Source organism: Lepus europaeus, chromosome 19 (genome assembly GCF_033115175.1).
Source record: "Lepus europaeus isolate LE1 chromosome 19, mLepTim1.pri, whole genome shotgun sequence".
Lineage (NCBI taxonomy): Eukaryota > Metazoa > Chordata > Mammalia > Lagomorpha > Leporidae > Lepus > Lepus europaeus.
In genome coordinates, this window is record NC_084845.1 from 59,678,106 (window position 1) to 59,692,679 (window position 14,574).

Consider the following 14,574-nt stretch of genomic DNA (forward strand, 5'->3'; position numbering starts at 1 on the left):
CCACAGCTTGAGCCTGCACCTGGGACTTGGAGATACCAATGCCGCGGCCCTGGATGCTGTCGGCAGCCGGAGGGAGGGGGATGGGAACCAGACCAACGCCCTAGCAGACAGCCCCGGGCTGGCGCAGGCTTCGCAGCTGAGGGCAGAAGCTGGAGAAGACCCCAATGCCTCTGTCCCTGCCTAGGGCTCAGTCCACTTCACGTCTATTTCCTTGGAACCCCAGACCACAGGACAACCCCACCCCCTCCTCCCATCTGCCCTGGAGGGACTCCTCAAGTTTGCCTGGAAAGGCAAAGCAAAGCAAACCCAATCAAACAAAGCGGGTGTTTAATAGAAAAAAATACGAGAACTGGGAGAGCATCCACTGTGGCAAGACGTGGCACCAGCGCCGCGGCCCCGAGTCCACCACCCTCTGGCCAGCGCCCTGGCTGCTGCAGGAGGCGCGCACCACCCCCACGCAGGTGAGGCTGCAGGCCCTCGGCCCCCGCCAGGCCAGGTGAGGCCGCCTCGCTGCCGCACAGAACAACCCCAAAGGAGAAACCCTTCCCGGGGTTCTCTCCCCTGGGCCCACGGCACCCGCACCACCACCACCACCACCCCCCCCGGCCGAGACCCCAGCCCGGGTCACCGGGGCCAACAGGCTGCTCAGGGCACGAGGCCTCTGGCCTGGGCCCCGCGCAGCTTCACGGAGCCTGGAGTTCAGCGCTGGAGCCGGGAGCACGGGGCGCGCAGGTGGCGGTCAGCCGTGGGGCTGCGGGCTCGGCACCTCGCAGTCCTGCCAGTTAAGGACGGAGCTCCGCTTACCTGTCGGAGACGAAAACACACGATAGACGCGCTCGGCTCCCGCCTCCCAGAGACCCAGCCACGGGTGCCGGAAGTGGCCCGGCTTCCGGAAGTGGCCCTGGCTTCCGGAAGTGGCCCGGCTTCCGGAAGTGGCCCCGGCTTCCGGAAGTGGGCCTCGTCCTGGGAGGGAGGGTAAGCCCACAAGGGCCCAGCTGTGCCCGCTGACCTGAGCCCGGCTCCAGGCCGCCCGCCCCAGCCCCACCCGCAGGGGGCACCTTACAGCAAGAGCAGTAGAGCAGCTCCATGACCCGGAAGCAGTTGTCCAGTAGGGCTTTGGGCCGCACCAGCTTGAGGCTCAGCCCAGGGGCGTTTAGGAGCGACAGCACTGCCTCCACCTTGGGGCTGACCTCCACATCCTGGAAGGGAGGAAACAGATCAGGGCAGTGCAGAGAGGTCACACCACAGCCGTGGGGCCGACCCCACAGCCACCTGAGTCGTGGAAGAAGCTGAGGCTGCCCTGTGACCGCGGCCTGTGGGCCGTTTCAACCCTGCAGGGAGGATCCCATTTGCCGTCCCCTGCCCAACCACAACACAGAGAACTCTGCCTTCCCATTCTTTGTAGAATGACCACAGGATGCAGGCCGGAACAGAAACAGGAGGCGTCCCGGCTATGACTGACCACCCACCACGAGGAGCCCCCACCACCGCCTGTCCTTGAGGAAGCTACGATCTCCATCAATATCAGAGAACCCAAGAAGACCCTCATGAAGGACTGGGCACAAGAGCCACAGGGAGGGCCAGTGTCCAGCTCCAAGCTCGGGGCTGGCACTGTGAGGTAATGGGTTAAGCCACTGCCTGCAGCACCAGCATCCCATGTGGGTGCCAGTTCGATTCCCGGCTGCTCCACTTCCAATCCAGCTCCCTGCTAATGCACCTGGAAAGCAGAACATGGCCCCTGCACCTATGTGGGAGACCAGGAAGAAACTCCAGGCTCCTGGCTTCGACCTGGCGTGGTTCTAGCTGTTGCAGCCATTTGTGGAGTGAACCAGTGGGTAGAAGATTTCATTCTGTCTCTCTATCATTTTCTGTCATTCTGCCTTTCAAATCTTTTTTTTTTTTTTTTTTTTTTTAGCAGATGACAGGGGCCGGCATTGTGGCATAGTGGATTAAGCCAACGCCTGTGATGCCGCCATCCCACGTGAGCACCAGTTTGAGTCTCAGCTGCTCCACTTCTGATCCAGCTCTTTGCTAATCTGTCTGGGGAAGCAGAAGATGATTCAAATCCTTGGGCCCCACATGGGAGACCCAGAAGAAGCTCCTGGCTTCAGACCAGCTGAGCTCTGGCCATCACAGCCATTTGGGGAGTGAACCAGCGGACGGAAAGTCTCTCTCTCTCTCTCTCTCTCTACTCTTGCAAATAAATAAATATTTAAGAAACAGATAAATAAAAGCTGATGACAGGCCACCAGGGTGTGCAGAGAGGTGGGAAATGAGGCGTCTGGCTACTGTATGCTCCAGAGTTCCTGTTTAGAGTGATAGAAATGTTCTAGAAACCAATGGCCCTGACCAACACTGTAAGTTTAAATTTTTTTTTTTTTGACAGGCAGAGTTAGACAGTGAGAGAGAGAGACAGAAAGGTCTTCCTTTTTCCATTGTTCACCCCCCAAGTGAACCAGCGGCCAGCGCGCTGCGCCGATCCAAAGCCAGGTGCTTCTCCTGGTCTCCCATGTGGGTGCAGGGACCTAAGCACTTGGGCCATCCTCCACTGCCCTCCCGGGCCACAGCATAGAGCTGGACTGGAAGAGGGGCAACTGGGACTAGAACCTGGTGTGCCGGCGCCGCAGGCGGAGGATTAGCCTAGTGAGCCGCCGGCCTGTAAGTATAATTAATGCCACTGAATTGCACACCTAAAAACGGTCAGGGGGCAACTGTGTGGCCTAGTGGCTAAGACACCTACATTCCACATCAGAGCATCCAAGTTCAATTCCGGGCTCCGGCTCCTGACTTCCAGCTTCCTGCTATAGTGCCCCTGGGAGCCAGGAGGTGATGGCTCAAGTACTCGGGTCCCTGCCACCCAGGTGAGAGGCCTGGAGTGCATGCCTAGCTCCTGACTGCAGCCTCCGCCCTGCCCCTGCCATCGCAGGCATTTGGGGAGTGAACCAGCAGATGAGGTCTCTGTCTCTGTCTTTGTCTCTCTCTCTCTCTCTCTCTCTCTGCCTCTCAAGTAAATAAAAAATTTTAAACAACAAATGTAATTGTCTAAGTTGTTCTCTCCCAGCATAGCCCCCACCGTCTCCATCTAGGACCTCATTTTTAATTCATTTTGGGTTTTTTTTTTTTTTTAGATATTTATTTTATTTTTTTGGAAGAGCTACAGAGAGAGGGAGAGACAGAGAAAGAGAGATTTTCCTTCTGCTGAGTCACTCCTCAAATGGCTCAATGGCCAGAGCTGGGCCAGACCAAAGCCAGGAGCCCGGAGCTTCTTCCAGGTCTCCCACATGGGTGCAGGGGCCCCAGCACTTGGGCCATCTTCTACTGCTTTCCCAGGAGCACTAGCAGGGAGCTGGATTGGAAGTGGAGCAGCCAGGACTCGAACTGGTGCCCACATGGGATTACCGGCATCAGAGGTGGCATCACAGGTACCCGCTACAGCACAGTGCCAGCCCCCATATTTCATTTTGGTTTTAAGGGAGTATAATGAAACCAAGGAGGAAAATATGGCACAGGAACAACACAACCCGGAATGCAGAGAGAATGAAATCGTCAGATCAGAGTTTTAACTCTGGGGAAGATTTCAGGCTTCATCCCAGCGCCTTCCCTTTACAAGGGAGACATGGATCCGAAGCCCAAAGGTAAAGTGACTCATCCAAGGTCAGGTCATGGAACCAGCTGCAGCTGGAGCCCCATGTCCAGTCCCAGGTTGGACCCTCTCCACTACTTTTTTTTTTTTTTTTTTGACAGGCAGAGTTAGACAGTGAGAGAGAGACAGAGACAAAGGTCTTCCTTTTCCGTTGGTTCATCCTCCCCCAAATGGCCGCTTCGGCCAGCGTGCTGCGCCCATCCGAAGCCAGAAGCCAGGTGCTTCTCCTGGTCTCCCATCCGGGTGTAGGGCCCAAGCACTTGGGCCATCCTCCACTGCACTCCCGGGCCACAGCAGGAGCTGGACTGGAAGAGAAGCAACCGGGACAGAATCCAGCGCCCCGACTGGGACTAGAGCCCAGGGTGCCGGTGCCACAGGTGGAGGATTAGCCAAGTGAGCTGCGGCGCCGGCCCCTCCACTACCTTTGAGAGGCTTAGTTTCTCCAAACTTAAATCCATCTCTCTCTCTCTCTTTTTTTTTTTTTAATTTTTATTTTTGCTTGAAAGACAGAGATCTTCCATCCACTGGTTCATTCTCCAAATGCCTGCAACAGCCATGAGCCCAGAACCCATTTCAAGTCTCCCATGTGGTTGACAGGGACCCAAGAAATTGAACCGTCACCTGCTGCCTCCAAGGGCACGTATCAGCAGGAAGTTGGATTGGAAGTAGAGCTGAGACTCTACCCAGGCACTCTGGTATGGGATATGGGCATCCCAAGCAGTGACTTACCCACTGCACCAAATGCCTGTTCCAATAAGTTAAATCCATTTTAAAAGCTGAGTCATTAGAAGAGAGATTTAAAAACCAGCTCAATGTGAACGAGAAATAGCCAGATATGCAACAATTTTGACAGAGAGAATCCAGGCTTGGGCACCTCACCTCCCACCCTCAGTGCCTCAGAACCTGCCAGAGCCAGAAATGAGCACGGAAAAGTCCCTCTCCCCTAGGTCAGTTCTATCAACCCATCTTGCCTATGGGCACAAGAGAGCCACCAGGGAAACAGCTGGGCCTGCGAGCCCTGTGGGACCCAGAGCCTCCCCTCCAGTCCTATCCCGGGGAAGTTCTAGGCAGCTGCATAAACACTTGCCGGTCCCTAAGCCCTTTCATCTTCAGAAACTCTCAGTGGGTGCTTCCATGACTGGGCTGAGCCAGGCCGGGCAGCTGGCAGAGAGGGACAGCAGGTGCGTCTCAGGTCCCATGGAGCAAGATGGGGGTGTGAGAAGGACCCGTGGGCACACCCACAGCCTGCACAGCCCCCAATGCTCCTGATACTTTTCACTGACTCAGACGTTTTAGAGCCTGGGGACGGCAGTGGGGGTGGGGGGTGGGGGGCAGCCTCTTTTTCTAAATTAACTAAATGTTAAAAGTAACTCAAGGGGCCAGCGCTGTGGCGTAGCAAGTAAAACCACCACCTGCAGTGCCGGCATGCAACATGGGCACCTATTCAAGTCCCAGCTGCTCCTCTTCTGATTCAGCTCTCTGCTATGGCCTGGGAAAGTACTACAAGATGGCCCAAGACTTTGGGCCTCTGCACCTGCATGGGAGACCCAGAAGAAGCTCCTGGCTCCTGGCTTCAGATTGGTGCAGCTCTGGCTGTTGTGGCCAGCTGGGGAGTGAACAGGATGGAAGACCTCTCTCTCTGCCTCTTCTTCTCTCTGGTGTAACTCTGTTTCAAATAAATAAATCTTTAAAAAAATTTTAAAAAGTAACTCAAGTCCATAAGCTCACATTAGCGTTACCCTCGGTGTTGTATACTTCTGTGGGTTTAGATGAATGGGTGAAGCTGTGTATCCACCATTAGAGCATTTTATACCCTAATTCACAGTCCTAAAAATCCCGAGTGCCCCCTCATCTTCCCTCCTGTCCCTCCCCGAAAAGAACTTTGTTTCTTAGCCACAGAAACAAAACCAGAGGGTTTGCCCGGTGACCCAGGACCTAGGGCAAGAGACACGGCCTGGAACAGTTTCTGGGGGTGTCCCAGTCCCAGCCTGCCCTCCCCGCTCCCAGCAGCCCTCCTACCTCTCTCCTACATGCCCGTCCAGACCTGTCCAACCCCCCCCCCAAACCTAATCACCTCCCTAGGCCGTAGCCCTCGGACCCACATGCACAGGCACGCGTGTGCGCACACAGGCCCAGCTCACCAGGAGGTCCTGCTGGACGTTCAGCAGCAGCGTCTGCACCTCCTGCAGGTACTTCCAGGATGGGTGGCCCTCGAGCAACACTTCCTGCACCGACTCAGCAGCGCTGAGACTCACCAGGACCCACAGATACCGCAGCTCCCGCTCGCTTACCCGGGCCCTCTGCTGCAGGGGACAGGAGAAATCACTGGAACCCCCTGACTCGGGCCTCTCAGCTCTGACCCCCACCCCGGGACTTGCCCCTGCTTGGGGAGCAGGCCACAGGTGTCCATTGTGGATGGCAGGCAACCTGAGGCCTGAGCCAAGCGCCGGCCTGTTGGAGGGGCTGGGGGAAAGCCGGTGGCTAGCATCCCCACCCACCCAGGTCTCCCAGGCTGGGGCCCATGGTGGGTCACGGGGCTCCTCACCAGCCTGGTGATGTTGGCGATTCTCAGCACCCCCTCGTAAGGCACGCCGATCCTGTAGTTGATGGGGAAGTAGTGTTTCTAGGAGCCACAAGGACACACCGCGAGGTCACAGGTGGAAGTGGCCCAGGCAGGCTCCCCTGCACTCCCAGGTGAATGTTGATGTACCAGGGGAGGAGCCCAGGCCCAGCCCTGGGTGGCAGAGGTGGTCCTCTGGTGGGAGGGGCTGCCTGGCTCCCAGGAGGGACAAAGACAGCCCAGCCTGCACGCCTCTGGGACACGGGGGAAACAAAGCACACAGATCCCGCGATGCTTCAGACCCAGGAAGAGGACACGCTACTCTTCTGTGCATGAGCGAGATGTTCTAGAACATCGTGGTGGTGGCAGCACACAGCTCTGCAAGCATGCTGGAAAGCACGGGGCTGTGTCCCTTTCGTGGGAGAACTGCATGGCACGCGATGCTATCTCAACGAAGCTATTAAAAGAATAACTGCACAGAGCGTGCTGGGGGCATCTCAACATACCAAGTCCTCGATCTGATTTTCCCAGCTAATAAGAGCCTGGGATTCTCCCAAGGGTTCCGAGTCCCTTCCTTAGTCTCAGGGGGAATGCCGCGAGGAGGTGGGGCCAAAAGTCAGGTCAAGAAGAAGGGGTGGAAGCCCCAGGGACGGCAGGAGGGGTCAGGACATGCAGAGCTGGCACCTGGGGTGCGCGTTGTAGAAAGGCAGTGAAGGAGCCATGGTAGTAAGCTTGGGGCCCAAGGAGGGGTCCTGAATGTCCAGGGCCCCAGCACAGGTGAGCCCCGAGGCCTGGGTTCTGGGACTGAGCTGGTGCCCCTGTGGTTACCATGTACTGAAGCCGGTTCCTGTACTGCAGCTTGTCCCGCAGGAAGCCGGTGACGGTGCAGTCCTTGCTGTCAGTCAAGGGCCACACCTCCAAGCCCTTGTTCCCCAAGACCACGCCCAGGAGGATCCCAAGATCTGCAGACCACAATGCGACAAGAGCTCATGAGCACCCAACACTGGGTCCCACACCCCCAAGGGCCGTCACCAGCACTCTCAACCCAATCAGGAACGTGCTTACCAGGACAGCCTCCAGTCCCCTCCCTCTTGTGCCCAACCCCCTCCAGGGCAACCTCAGCCCTGCAGTAGGGGACGTATTTTCAAAGCCTGTGGCTGAATTTTCCATCCAGGGATTCAGATGTAGATTCTGGTTGCCACGACTCTTTGTTAATCTAAGTTGCTTTCTTCCCCGCTGTCTAACCTTGGCATCCCTCCCAATTCACTGCACCAGTTTGGTGGCTCAGGCCCGCCAAGCAGATCCCACAGACGCTGCTTCCTGCAAACAGTACCAGCTTTTACCACTCAGGGGCACTATGACCTCAAAAACAGCCTTTGGGACTTTGCAAACCTGCACAAGCAGAAAACATCTGGGCATTCACTATGAATAAGGGTCAAGTGGACCAGAGTAGAAAGAACAAGAGGGCAAGATGCACCCCAAAATCAACCTCATTCATAAGATAAATTAGCCTTCAAACAATCAGAAGACATTTTTCATCCATCAGAATGGAAAGGTTTGATGTAGTGTTTTTTTTTTTTTTTTGGTCAAATATTTATTTACTCATTCTTTCATCCATTTGTCAATTTAAAAGGCAGAGCAACAGAGACCGAGAGAGAGACAGAGATTGTTCTTCCAACTGTTGGTTTACTCCCCAAATGCCTGCAACAGCCAAGGTTGGGCCAGCCCACAGTCAAGAGCTTGGAGCTCCATCCAGGTCTCCCACATGGGTGCAGGGGCCCAAGCACTTGGGCCATCGTCTGCTGCCTTCCAGGATGTGTTAGCAGGAAGCTGGAGAGGCACTCTCATACGGGATATGAGTGTCTCACACCTCGGCTTACGCTGCTGCATCACAAGGTTCATGATGCTCCTCCCTGCCCCCTGCTCCCTGCCCCCATGTGTTTCTTTTAATAGCACTTAATGCTGGCAAAGTGGTCAGGCAGGTGCTCTCATCCTGGAAAACGATTTTGTTATTAATGGACTTAATGATGTCCACACCCTGCAACCCACTAAGCCTTACAAATGTCCACACCCTTTGACCCACTGAACTCATTTCTAGGAATAAATCAGAAGGAAAAAAAAAAAAGAGATAGAAATGAAAGATGTGTGGGTAAAGACTGACACTGCAACATGCTGTTTATAACAGTGGAAATCTGTACATGGCCTAGACGATCCCTACTTCCTAAGCTAATAAAAATCACATTGTCAGAGAATGCTCGTGATGTGTTCATATGTAAGAAAAACCCGAGGGAAGCTTTTTAAAAGCCGAATTCAACACTGTATCCGCTGCAAACACAGCCTGCCTAGAATTTGTCAATGATACACACGTGTGCTTGGGAAATGCCGTGGAAAGGAAAGTACTAAATCTCTACGGGAAATGTTTAGGAACTTTATAGATTGTAGAACATAAAAAATGTCCTACAATCAGCATCTGTTACATGGCTGGCGCCGTGGCTTAACAGGCTAATCCTCCGCCTTGCGGCGCCGGCACACCGGGTTCTAGTCCCGGTTGGGGCGCCGGATGCTATCCCGGTTGCCCCTCTTCCAGGCCAGCTCTCTGCTATGGCCCGGGAAGGCAGTGGAGGATGGCCCAAGTCCTTGGGCCCTGCACCCGCATGGGAGACCAGGAGAAGCACCTGGCTCCTGGCTTCGAATTAGCAAGATGCACCAGCCACAGCGGCCATTGGAGGGTGAACCAACGGCAAAAAGGAAGACCTTTCTCTGTCTCTCTCTCACTATCCACTCCGCCTGTCAAAAAAAAAGAAAGAAAGAAAGAAGAGAAAAGCATCTGTCACAGCTAGAGTCAGAAGCAACTGTTATCCCCACTACCCAACACTTTTTAATTTTTTGCAAGGACAGCCAGGCTGGCCGAGTCACTACTGCATTGATCCACTCTTGGTTACGAGAAGGAATTGAATTCCGGACTGGACTCTCCCCCACTCACTTGTCCTTGCACCCCCAGTGGCCAGGGCCACATAACCTGTTGGCCGGCGCTGCCTCGCCTCCTCCTCCAGCCCTGCCCTGCTCAGTCCTGTTGCCCGGCCTTGCCCCTGCCAGACCCCACGGCCTTCACCTTGGGTGCTCAGGTCCCTCGGGGCCTTGTGCTCAGTGCGGCTCCAGCCAGGCAGCCCTCCCCCTCTGCAGAGCCCCACCTTCTGCAAGTGTGGATCTCACCCTCCCTTCCCATGCCCTTGACACAGGATCGGGCCCGAGGAACAGAGAGACACAAGCCGGAGCAGCATTTGCGCTCTCAACATCTGCTTGCTTTCTGGGTGCCCTGGGAGTTGGGAAGTCCCCGATGGGTTCACAACCCCACAGGCCAGGGTTGTTCTGCCTCTGGGGTTTTGCTCCCCTTCAGCCCTACCCTGGGCACGCCCTAATATTTGGGACGGACACCCTAAAACTGCTACCCACACTGTGGTCAAGTCAACTAGGCTATGGCCCCTCTACCTGAACCCCCTGGGGAGTGGGTAAGGCGCAGATTGGCCGGCCCCACCCAGGGCCTCCAATTCAGCAGTTCTGAGACACAAGGCTGCCGAGTTTGCCTTTCCCCCAAGCGCCCAGGTGAAGCTGTGGCTGCTGGCCCGGGACCGGCCCTTTGAGAACTATGGCCCTAGAACAAACGTTACAAGCTGGTGTCCCAAGGGCCATACCTGGTCCATGGGGATTTCACAGAAAAATCCAAATTTCCATCTTTACTTTAAAAACCAGTATGTCTGTCCACACGGGGTCTTCTTTTCCACGTGGCAGTGGCCAAGGCTGCCCAGTCCACGCCCAAGCCCTACCCTAGCCGCCCCTGGCAGATTCCCAGTCTGCGGCCTCCGGGGTCTGGCCACTGTGGTCCTGAGACAGGAGCTGCAACACAGCCTGGCATGGGTGGGCACAAGGGCCACCCTGAAACCCTGCCCTCCCCACAGCCGGCAGCCTCCCTCAAAGTCCACAGTCCAACCATCGCTTCTCAGCTTAAGCTGCCTCTCTGCTACCTTCACCTGGAGAAACAGGGGAGCAGGCGGGGACAGCACGGCCACGGCCACCAGGCCACGCTTCCCCACCAGCCCTGACCCTGCCCTCCACGGCGAGGAACCTGCAAGGCCGAAGCGGACGCTGAAGAGGTCAGTGAGGCAGGAGCCCTTTTCCTGGCTCCTGGCAGAGCGGGTGCCCCTCCCCAGATGCCCTCTGAGCAGTGACAAATGAGGTTTGGCACCGGCACCGTGAGCCCTGCAGCCACATCCGAGCCTGTGCAGTGCCCTGAGTGGCAAGCCCCTCCTTGTCCCATTCATGGGGATACTTGAAGATGTGATCATGGGAAAAACCTCAAGACCAGACGCTGCCAGGTTTAGGGAGGGGCCTCAGATCCCATGACTGATGTCCTCTTGAGAAGAGCAGGGGACAAAGAGACTCCAAGGGAGAAGCCAGGTGCAGATAGGGCTAAAGGTGGGAGGGATGCAGGCCCACGCCAAGGGATGCCAGGGGCCACCAGGAGCTGGGAAAAGCAAGGAAGCCTCCTCCCTGGAGCCTTCAGCAGGAGTGGGGTCCTGTGCACCCCCTCATCTCAGACTTGTGCCCTCCAGCACTGTGAGAGGATTTTGTTGTTCTATGGGAGGTCTTTGCAAGGGTAGCCAAATGTTCCCCAGCCCTTCTCCCAGGCAACCCCTGCCCTACCCTGCCCTGCAGCCCCTCCCCATCAGTCCTTGTCAAGTCCTACGCTCCCCTCCCGGAGCTGTCTGCTACCACGCCCGTCACTCTCACTTCCACTCAGGAACGGACCCTCATGCCAATTCCCGCCAGATGCACTGACCAGCAGCCAGAGCCCCAGCCCCAGCCCCTCCCCACAGCCCACAAGGCCTCCAGACTCCCTGCCCTCTGGTGTGGTGAAGCCAGCAGTCACTGCCTGGCTCTCAAGGCCTCCATCACCTGGGTCCAAACCAGCTTCCCCACCCCGGCCTCTCCCAGTCCCACCGCTGAGCCTTTGCCCATGCTCTGTCGGCCTGGAACTCCGTCCTCAACACCCCATGTCCACCTGCCCTGCCTTCCAGGCCACTTCACCTGGCGGCTCCCCCACACGTGACCTGGAAGCTTCCAGGACGCTGGGTCTGGCTGGGTTGTCTCCCTCCACAAGGACGAGGGGTGGGCCCTGCTCTCCCCTGAATCCCCCGCAGGCTCCAGCCCCCCAGACTCATGAGCCCCAGCACACAGGTCCTGAGCACCTGACGCGTGCTGGGCATGGGAGACAGGGCACAAGGCACACGAGGCCGCCGTTGTCATGGCAGTGACTCTCCAGTGGGCACATGGGAGGCACCAAAAACACGTGTTGAGTTTGAGGCCATTACACTACATCTTAGATGTTGAAGGGCTCGTGGTCTGGCCTCCCACCCAGCAGGCTACAGAGGTTTCCATATCCTTCTCTGTTCTTTCTGTCCTTGTTTCAACTTACTTCTCTTTCTGCCACAACACTGCTTTGTAGTGTGCTGTGCTGTGGAGGGAAGGGTGGAGGGACAGGACTGACCTTCCAAGCACCTGGGTCCCTGGCTATTTCTAGAGCCTCCACCCACCCCTGCTGGCCACACCCAGGGAAGCGGAAACCCTCTCTCTGCTGCCGGTCCCTGAAGCACTCACTCCCCAGGACCAGCGCCTCTGAAAAGGTGAGCCACCCACCCTGTCCCTGCAACCACCCCACCGACCGTGCCCACCCAGCCCGAGCCTTGCGCCCAGCTTGCCCAGCTGAGCCTGGGGTCAGACAGGGCACAGGGCAGCCATGGGAGTCCCCAAGGACACCTGCAGCCACACTGGGAAGCATCTCAACTTCTCACCAGCAAGAATACCCTGGTTGCTGTAGTTACGGCAGAGCCTGGCTCTGGGCCACAGCCCAGGGGGCGGGGGGGGGGGGAGGTAGTAGGGGAGGGGAGGTCAGGTCCCTGGGGAACCCCAATACTCACAGCGCAGCCAGGCGATTCCCCGGGGCATGGTGGTGTGCTGGCTCCCCTGAGAGCAGAGGCGCTGTCAGCGGCGCTGTGTCCACAGAGGCCCGGGCAGGGCCTACATGGCCTCAGGTGAGTGACGGTGGCCACCAAGTCAGCAGGCGCTGGCCCAAGGGTGCAGCCAGGCAGCGGGCAAGCGCTCCTGGGCCGGCAGCCACCCTATCTGCCTCGCAGTGGGGAGGGCAGCCGGGGCGTGGCTGCAGCCAGGCCCATGGCAGCCCAGGAGCTGGCCTGACACAGCGGCCTCAGGGTCTTCCTTGCCGGGGAGGAGGAAGAGGAGAGGCCCCAGCAGGCCCTTGGAATCTGGGGCTGGGTGGCGCTTTCTCTGATTCCTCCGACTGCAGCTGCTCAGTGTGAAATCTGGCTCTGGAGAGAGAAAGGGGGAGAGAAGCCGATTATGTAAGAGCAGCACTGCCACTCAGCCATCAGCGAGGCTTGGAGCATCCCTGGCGCAGGCTGCACCCACTGCTGGCAGCGGGACCCTCTGCCCTGGCCCCACGGGGACATACACAGGAAATGCTTGCTGCCCCAGCCCAGCAGTGAGTCCTGATGACGCCTTTGGCAGCCAGCCGTGGGCCTGAACAAAAGCAGATCAAGGAATGCACAGGCAGTGGGAGCTCACACATCAAGGGGGCTGCCTGGAGGAGGTGGGATTCCAGGAGTGACCAGGTGCAGGGAGCTTGGTAAAGTGGAGGCTGATGACTCACCCTCCTCTTAACCTCCACGCTGAGTTCCATCCTCACACCTGGGCACTTCAAAAACCTCACGGAAAATGTGCATTATGAAAAAAATACACGGATTGCAGGATTTTTTTTTTTTTGTACCAAAATAAACTTATCTCTTAACTGTGTTTTCCCATGAACTTTTTAAAGTACTCTTCTATTAACCCAAATCCATTTCCTCTGTTAGTAGGGCTGCCTGGTAAAATACCGTGTGTCCAATTAACTATGAGTTTCAGAAAAACATACTTTTTTTAGTGTTGTTAGTATAAGGGTGTAATGAATACTTTTATTTTTAAAGATTTATTTATTTGAAACAGAGTTACAGACAGGCGAAGAGAGAGAGAGAGGTCTTCCAACCACTGGTTCACTTCCCATTTTCCACAATGGCTAGAGCTTGCGTCAGTCAGAAGCCAGGAGCCAGGAGCTTCTTCAGGGTCTCCCACATGGGTGCAAGGGCCCAAGGTCTTGGGCGCTTTTTTTTTTTTTTTTTTTGACAGGCAGAGTGGACAGTGAGAGAGAGAGACAGAGAGAAAGGTCTTCCTTTTTGCGGTTGGTTCACCCTCCAATGGCCGCCGCGGTAGTGCGCTGCGGCCGGCGCACCGCGCTATTCCGATGGCAGGAGCCAGGTGCTTATCCTGGTCTCCCCTGGGGTGCAGAGCCCAAACACTTGGGCCATCCTCCACTGCACTCCCTGGCCACAGCAGAGAGCTGGCCTGGAAGAGGGGCAACCGGGACAGGATCGGTGCCCCGACCGGGACTAGAACCCGGTGTGCCGGCGCCGCAAGGTGGAGGATTAGCCTGTTGAGCCACGGCGCCGGCCAGAATTTTTTTTTTTTTTTTTTAAGATTTATTTTATTTATTTGAAAGACAGAGTTACAGAGAGAGGCAGAGCCACAGAGGGAGAGGTCTTCCATCCACTGGTTCACTCCCCAAATGACCACAACGGCCAGAGCTGAGCTGATCTGAAGCCAGGAGCCAGGAGCTTCTTCCGGGTCTCCCACATGGGTGCAGGTACCCAAGGATTTGGGCCATCTTCTGCTTTCCCAGGTCACAACAGAGAACTGGATCAGAAGTGGTGCAGCCAGGACTTGAACTGACACTCGTATGGGATGCTGGCACTGCAGGCAGCAGCTTTACCTGCTACACCACAGTACCGGCCATGAATATTTTTTTAGTATAAGTATATCCCAAATATTAGGTGGGACATACTTATGCTAAAAATTTTTTTTCATTGTTTGGGGCCGGCACTGTGGTATAGAGGGTAAAGCCACTGCCTGCAGTGCTGGCATCACATGTGGGCACTAGTTCAAGTCCCAGCTGCTCCACTTCTAATCCAGCTCTCTGCTATGGCCTGGGAAAGCTGCAGAGGATGGCCCAAGTCCTTGGGCCCCTGCACCGGCATGGGAAACCCAGAAGAAGCTCCTGACTCCTGGCTTCAGATAGGTCTGGCTCCAGCCATTGCAGCCATTTGGGGAGTGAACCAGCCGATGGAAGACCCCTCGACCTCCCTTTCCCTCTCTCTCTCTCTCTCTCTGTGACTGTTTCAAATAAATCATTTTTTTTAAAAATTTAGTTTATCTGCAATTCCAAAATAACTGAGTTTGTTCTTTGTTTCTTTTTTAACTCAATTTG

At 56.2% G+C, this 14,574-nt stretch overlaps 1 protein-coding gene across 5 annotated transcripts in view; it reads right to left on the reverse strand.

The window, feature by feature from the left end:
- Positions 1 to 690: 690 nt before the first annotated feature.
- The window catches only part of IL34 (interleukin 34), a 64,600-nt gene continuing 50,716 nt past the window's right edge, over positions 691 to 14,574 (reverse strand). For 4 of the 5 annotated variants that reach the window (XM_062177961.1, XM_062177964.1, XM_062177963.1 and 1 more), the window contains exons 2-7: positions 12,179 to 12,586; positions 7,032 to 7,165; positions 6,189 to 6,266; positions 5,785 to 5,946; positions 1,059 to 1,199; positions 691 to 799 (exon numbers count right to left, since the gene is read on the reverse strand). In XM_062177961.1, the coding sequence (XP_062033945.1) occupies positions 740 to 799; positions 1,059 to 1,199; positions 5,785 to 5,946; positions 6,189 to 6,266; positions 7,032 to 7,165; positions 12,179 to 12,206 (603 nt within the window). In that variant the 5' untranslated portion in view covers positions 12,207 to 12,586 and the 3' untranslated portion in view covers positions 691 to 739. The remainder of the gene's footprint in view (positions 800 to 1,058; positions 1,200 to 5,784; positions 5,947 to 6,188; positions 6,267 to 7,031; positions 7,166 to 12,178; positions 12,587 to 14,574) is intronic. The other variant, XM_062177965.1, reaches the window with a different exon arrangement.